This window comes from Juglans microcarpa x Juglans regia, chromosome 1S (assembly GCF_004785595.1).
Source record: "Juglans microcarpa x Juglans regia isolate MS1-56 chromosome 1S, Jm3101_v1.0, whole genome shotgun sequence".
Lineage (NCBI taxonomy): Eukaryota > Viridiplantae > Streptophyta > Magnoliopsida > Fagales > Juglandaceae > Juglans > Juglans microcarpa x Juglans regia.
The window spans coordinates 7,107,882-7,115,433 of record NC_054595.1 but is presented as its reverse complement, the minus strand read 5'-3'; the positions used below and the strand labels follow the sequence as shown (position 1 = coordinate 7,115,433).

Genomic DNA, 7,552 nt, shown 5'->3' with positions numbered 1-7,552 from the left:
TCTCAACTCATCTCAACTCATCTCTGAATCCAAATCACTTATCAAAGTTAACCATGAGATTAGCTATGTACATCACCAACCACTCAAAATGGAAAAAAACGGACTCAATTTCTTATTTAAATTTGAGGGCACAAGTACGAAGTGAAATATACACAATTTTATAATATGATTTGGATGGTGAGATGAAATGAAATAATTTTAGATGAATTGAATAAAATATTATTAGAATATTATTTTTTAATATTATTATTATTTTGAGATTTGAAAAAGTTAAATTGTTTATTATATTTTGTATAAAAATTTGAAAAAATTGTAATGATGAGATGAGATAAGATGAAGTTTTACTATTTATTAAAATAAACTTGTCTATTATCCAAACGGAGCTTTACTATTTATTAAAATAATATCTAAAATATTTACCTAAATTCTAATAAATGTTATAAAATCTAGTTAATGTATCTTTATTTTTTCTAATTTTATATTCTTATGGACAGTGACGCAATTATTTGTTGGTGCATTTATTTATTTGCAGAGGTCCGCTGGCCAGAGATCAGTGACTTCGACCTTGAAATTGTCAGCGAAGGGCTGGGAGAGAACTCAAAAAGTCCTGGAACGCAAACCGGGCGAGGACTTGAGAGATAACAAGATTCTTTTTTATGGAAAGGGAAAGATCCAAAGGAAGAGAAAGGCCTGAAGAAGAGAGAGTTTTGCTACTTCTCTAATAATTTTATTTATTTTTTCTAGTTTTCTTCAGAGGTCCCTCCCTCTGTCTTTCTGTCTTCGTTGTCCCGCTGCTAGTATCTCCAGAGGCACGATCGTTATTTTCCCAGAAATTTCTCGGCTCATTTTCTTGAAAAATCGGGTGAAACAATCTTTGCTTTCGTGAATTTATATGGGATTTAACTCATTCTCAGGTCTGACTCTTTCTCTCTGTTTATCTATCTTCTAGTATCAGAGAAGACTTTGTTGACTATAGAAGTCTTACGTTTGGTTCCTGAAAGTCTTTCCTTTCTGAATTTTACTTTTAGCTTCAAACTGAAACTCGGTTGGTCTTACCATATACTAACACTATCTATCTTTATTTTACGTCATTGCTGCTCTACTGAATGAGTTTGTCGGGCTTAATTGGCACTTGATATTTGGAATGGTTCTGTCAAGTCTCTTTGGTTGCCAAGAACATGTAGGAGATAAGAGTAATTATAATTGGTTCATGGATTTTTCTTTGCTGGTCATATGGGAAAATCAGACAGTTTTGCTCTATTGTGCTTCGTACAAACAATTTGGCTTCTAAGGTTTTCCATTTCGTGGAAATGAAGATAACATGGCCCTCCTCTGGGTATTAGAACTGAAGAATAGAGAAGAAAACAGTAGCATGAATATACTATGTTTTGGGGCTTTCCTAAGAATTATACGTTAAGTGAAAGATTTCATACTTCAAAATAATGTACAATCCAGGACTTAAGTTTTGATTTGTTTATCTCAGCAATCAAATGGAGAGATAACATGTGATCTAAATTGTTGTGCTCTTGCTTCCTACTTTAAATGCGTAGTAACTTAGTGGAGGCCTGGGTGTATCTTTAAATAAGTTACCTATCAAATTTATTGTCAATCTAGCATAGAAAATGATAAGCTAATTACTGATTTGCTAATTCCATTGATATCGAAGGTAGGCTTATAAGAAAATGTCCAAAGGGTGATCTGGGTATTGAAGCTCTTCTTGATCAAAAGTTCCAGTTTGTTTCCCAACAATCTGGGTTTGGCCATCTTTAGTTGGTGTTTTGTTGCATGGGATAAGAGGATTACTCCCTAGTTGGTTTCCGGTTGCAATATAATGGCAGTAAATGTGATCACTAGTGCTTCTTCTGTTCCGGCTTCGGAGGTCCTTTCTCAGGCAGTAGAAGGCATTCTTGAGATTGTAATTGCTGCCAATGACGTCCTTGTTAAGAAGGATAGTTTTAAGGAACTTGCGACTTACTTGGAAAGGGTTGTTCCTATCTTAAAAGAGTTGAATAGGAAAAATGTTAGTGATTCTGAGAGCTTAAACAATGCTGTGGAGATTCTCAACCGAAAAATAAGAGCCGCAAAGCAACTTACTCTGGAGTGCAGCAAGAGAAATAAGGTATATCTGTTAATGAATTGCCGGACAATAGTTAAGCGCTTAGAGGACACTGTGCAAGAGATCAGCCGGGCACTGAGTCTCCTTCCTTTGGCCTCTCTGGATCTTTCATCTGGGATTAATGAAGAGATCGGGGTACTCTGTGATAATATGCAGAGAGCTGAGTTCAAAGCGGCTATAGCAGAAGAAGAGATTTTGGAGAAAATTGAGTCAGGAATACAGGAGAGGAATGTTGATCGTTCTTATGCAAACAAATTATTAGTTCTCATAGCAAATGTTGTTGGCATCTCGACTGATAGGTCAGCATTGAAGAAGGAATTTGAAGAATTCAAGAATGAGATAGAAAATGCTCGGCTGAGGAAGAATGAGGCTGAAGCCATACAAATGGATCAGATAATTGCTTTATTAGAAAGGGCTGATGCTACTTCGTCCCCGGAGGAAAAAGAAATTAAATATTACACCAAGCGGAAAAGTCTGGGTAGTCAACGACTGGAAGCTCTTCAATCATTTTATTGTCCGATCACACGCGATGTTATGATGGACCCTGTGGAAACTTCTTCAGGTCAGACATTTGAGAGATGTGCAATCGAAAAGTGGTTTGCAGATGGGAACAGATTGTGTCCTCTGACCATGACCCCTTTGGACACATCAGTTCTACGGCCAAACAAAACTCTGCGGCAATCAATAGAAGAATGGAAGGATAGAAACACTATGATTACAATTGCTTCCATCAAGCCAAAACTCAAGTCTGAAGAAGAGGAGGAAGTACTTAATAGCCTGGAACAGTTACAGGATCTCTGTGAACAAAGAGACCTGCACAGGGAATGGGTAGTATTGGAGAACTATATACCTGTTCTCATTCAATGTGTTGGTGCCAAAAATCGTGACATCAGGAATCATGCTCTCGTCATCCTCTGCATTCTGGCAAAAGATAGTGATGATGCTAAGGTGTGTCTGATGATATAAACATTATTACTTCGTATCCCTCATCTTTTACTAATATACGATAGTTTGCTTTGTTCTCACTGGGACTAAGTTCTGTACACTGTAGAATTTTTTCATTGAAATTCAGCCGTTTGTTTAGGCCTGTTAGAGAATTGGATTGATGTTGGACATGGGCAAGAGTACATGTGTGCTAATAATATATTATATTAGCATATGGGGTTCTCAGATAACAAAACTATTGCCTCTTATCTCCATATAATCCTGGAATTAATTTTATCATATTAGTTGGTTGAAAGAGTGAAAAATTTAGTCTAGAGGAGTTAAGGATGGAACTAACCGTTTGAATTTATACACGTGCAAATTGGGCCCAACAGTTATTCATCGTAGTAAATATTGGTACATGATAAGTAGCTATCGATAAATTATTGCCGACATTTCTGTTTCTGAATTGGTACCCCTCAAAGTGCCAAATCTAATTCACTCCAATACTCTCTAGATATCCCCTTGTGCTGTATGGTTCCTTTGGTAAAAAACTGCAATATGATTCATTTAATGACAAATGCTGATTATTTTCATAGATTTCAATTTTCTCAACCACAAAAAAAAAAAAATATGCAGGAAAGAATTGCAGGAGTTGATAATGCTATTGAATTTATTGTTCGATCACTTGGGCGTCGTGTTGCTGAGAGAAAGTTAGCAGTGGCATTACTGTTGGAATTATCAAAATGTAATTTGGTAAGAGATTGTATAGGAAAGGTTCAAGGTTGCATATTGCTCTTGGTGACCATGTCAAGCAGCGATGACAGTCAAGCTGCCCGAGATGCCCAGGTGCTGTTGGATAATCTCTCATTCTCCGATCAGAATGTTATACAGATGGCAAAGGCAAATCATTTTAAGCATTTACTGCAGCGTCTCTCCACAGGTTATTATTTTAATGAACTGTCACTCGGTTTGTCATGAATGTTCTTGTGAAAGAACATTTATTTATACCTCTTTTTGTATAATAGGAAATCCCTCATATTGTATTTTGAAGTTTTCACAATATGAATTTATGAATACAACAGTTCTATTCTGGATACTCGAATAAGTCGACTACGAATCACGGGCCCTTTTCATGTTAATCTAAAGTTTTCAGTTATTTAAAGCGCATTCTGTTGTAGTCATTCCCTTCCAGCAGAGTGTCTTGATCAGAAGAGCATAAAAGATAGTTATCCTGGATGAATAGGTAATCAAGCAAAAGAATTATCAAGTGGATCTTTCATCTGGATGGTTTCCATGACATAATGAAAGGAATAGCTGGAAAGTTATTTGGCCTCCTCTTGTTTGTCGAAGGGTTATGCTTATGCATAAAGATATGCAGTTGCGCTGTAACTTGTTTCCTTCTATTATGCAGGACCAGAAGATGTAAAAATGATTATGGCAACAGCTTTGGCAGAAATGGAGTTGACAGACCACAATAAAGAATCTTTGCTCGAAGCAGATGCTCTAGGTCCACTTCTTCACTCTGCCTTGCATGGCAACACTCAGCTGCGAGAAGTAGCTTTTAAAGCTCTTCGGAACCTCTCAAGTTTATCAAAAAATGGTCTGCAGATGATTAGAGAAGGTGTAGTGCACCCATTACTCGATGTTCTCTTCCATCATGGTTCATCACCTAGTCTGCGTGAACATGCAGCTGGCACAATTATGCATCTAGCTGTATCAACCATGTCTCAAGAATCTAGCCAGATTCCAGTTTCATTGTTGGATTCTGATGACGATATTTTCAGACTATTCTCTTTAATCAACTTGACAGGACCTGATATACAACAAAGCATTATGCAAACCTTCCAGGCCTTGTGCCAATCCCCTTCTGCCACAAACATCAAGACTAAATTAACACAGGTATACATATATGTTGCAAATTTGCTTTTATTTTCCAATGAGAAATGGTTTCCTGCCAGAACAACTTGCCAAACAAAAGGTAGATGTGTTCTAGAAAAATCAATAGTGAGATACTGCCGAAGGTTGGCTAGTGTAAGGAAAGCTTGGCAGTGTGGTCCTAAGGTTCAAAAAGGCCTTGAAGGAAATGACCTACCTTAAAGCTTTCCTGTGATGAGAGAAAAGATGGTTCTAGAATGCCTTAAATCAATAAAATGAATCAACATAAATGATGAGACCAAGTATATGAACACCAGATCTGTTTAATATTCTGGGTCAAGTCAATTCCCAATTGTAAGTGCATGCAGTCAACTGTCAGCAATGGCTTTGATGCTTAATAAGGTGATATTACATAAATTGAATCTTTTGCTCATTTTTATTCTCTGCCCCCACCTTCTGTGTGTGCGTGTGCACAACGATATGCACAATTTGTTTTTGTTTGTACAAATGACAATTGCTGTTGAAAACCATTCTTCCCCTGGCTTCCAAAAAGTTCGAACTACTTGCTTTAGGGCATTGTACTTTTTAGGATTACGAAATGAATCTTCCAAAAGAATAGCTAGAAGATATTTTTCCTAGTGATATAAGCACCAATTTTAACCCTTTTGTTGACTTGTCACCGGGGTTTCTTTCTTATTATTGATTTTCCTTTTTCTGACAGCACATAGGCCACATTACTTCCTCTCCCCATATGAAGATGGGGAATGTGGTGCGTCTTCCAGTTGTATATCATATCAAGTGCTAACTTATTCTTGGTGTAATCTTTCTGTGCGATACATTATATTAGCATTAACTGGTTCAATTACATTTACAGTGCTCAGCTGTGCAAGTTTTGGTTCACTTGTGTGAGCTTGATAACCCAAGTGTACGGGCAGATGCTGTAAAGCTATTCAATTTTTTGGCAGAGGGTGAAGATGAAGCCACTATCCTAGAGCATGTCAATCAGAAATGCATTGAGACTTTACTCAGGATCATCAAATCTTCTAAAGATGAAGAAGAGATTGCTTCTGCAATGGGCATTATCTCCAACCTGCCAGAAATCCCCCAGATCACTCAGTGGCTTCTAGATGCCGGGGCACTTCCAGTAATTTTCTATCATATTCACAATTCTAAGCAGAAAAATTCCCATAAAAATAAGTTGATGGAAAATGCTGTTGGAGCGATATGTCGTTTCACAGTCCCAACAAATTTAGAATGGCAAAAGAGTTTAGCTCAAACTGGCATTATACCCTTGTTGGTACAAATGCTAGAGTTGGGAACCACCTTGACCAAGAAACGTGCTGCGATCTGTCTTTATCAATTTTCGGAGAGTTCTCTTCAGCTGAGCAGGTCAATTCCAAAGCGAAGGGGGTTCTGGTGCTTATCTGCTCCTCTAGAAACTGTCTGCCTGGTTCATGGAGGAATCTGTAGCATTGAATCATCATTTTGTCTCATAGAGGCTGATGCTGTGAGACCTCTAGTGAGAATTCTTTCAGAACCAGATCCTGGAGCTTGTGAGGCTTCTTTAAATGCACTATTAACTTTAATTGAAGGTGAGAGGCTGCAGAGTGGCAGTAAGGTGCTTGCAGAAGCAAATGCTATACCACCAATGATAAAATTCCTTGGTTCGCCTTCCTCCAGTTTGCAGGAGAAGGCTCTACATGCTTTAGAAAGGATTTTTCGGCTGGTGGAGTTGAAATTGAAATATGGAGCCTCAGCTCAGATGCCCTTAGTTGACTTAACACAGAGAGGAAGTGGCAGCATAAAGTCTCTGGCAGCAAGAATACTTGCTCACTTAAATGTACTTCATGATCAATCTTCATATTTCTAGAGGATCAAGGAGTTGAAGATCAGACGCAAAACTTGATTTAATGCGTTTTTAATTTTGCAAGAATCATCACAAAGATGCAGGCAGGAAGACGAGCACGGCTAAGCATGGGAACCTTCGCATAGAGGGCAAAGCAAACCTCTTTTCCCTGCTGTTGTTACTAGGCACGCTATACTGCAGCTAAGACAAACCAGATTGACCATATGATCTAAAGTACAGAGTTTGATTCGTCCATAAGGAGTTAGAGCTTGATGCGCCCAAGGTAGTCTAAATCTGATATGTGCTTTTATTTCCCAGAAACCGGGCCTTTGGAGAGGTAGCAAAGCAACAGTGGCTTATGTCAAACAGCGCAGGATGTCTTCTATCTGCATATCAATACTTGCTTGGTTCAGCACATGAAGAAGAAAAGCCAATCTATGCCACCAACAACTGATGATTTGAGTCGAAGTGAGACTATTTTTATTAGAATTGAATTCTTTCTTTGCCGTTAGTGGATTCTTTGATTCTTGTGTACAAGGAAAACAGGTGTAAGATAGTAAAGAATAAGGTCTTATCTTGAATCTGTCTTTCATTTTCTTCTTACCTAAATTAAGACCCTATTTATTTGGACTTTGGGCGTCCAAATCAATAGCGCTTTGAGAATGAAACTCGACCTAAATTGGGTTATGGTTTTTTTGTGTGTGGCAAGCCAATATGCACATTCAGTTCCCCTCTGATTTGAGCCAATACTACATGGCCAACTTAGACGTGTTACTTCTCTCCACCCC

General features: G+C 38.0%; 1 protein-coding gene across 2 annotated transcripts; it reads left to right on the top strand.

The window, feature by feature from the left end:
* The first annotated feature begins 543 nt into the window (after positions 1 to 543).
* On the top strand, positions 544 to 7,460 carry LOC121246488 (U-box domain-containing protein 24-like). 2 transcript variants are annotated; one of them, XM_041144666.1, is made up of 5 exons: positions 544 to 914; positions 1,671 to 3,064; positions 3,680 to 3,983; positions 4,455 to 4,942; positions 5,793 to 7,460. In XM_041144666.1, the coding sequence occupies exons 2-5, from the start codon at positions 1,832 to 1,834 to the stop codon at positions 6,786 to 6,788; spliced, it is 3,021 nt and encodes a 1,006-aa protein (XP_041000600.1). In that variant the 5' UTR covers positions 544 to 914; positions 1,671 to 1,831; the 3' UTR covers positions 6,789 to 7,460. The 2 variants fall into 2 exon arrangements, with proteins under 2 accessions (XP_041000600.1, XP_041000599.1); XM_041144665.1 differs by having other exon boundaries at positions 1,667 to 3,064.
* The last annotated feature ends 92 nt before the right edge of the window (positions 7,461 to 7,552 follow it).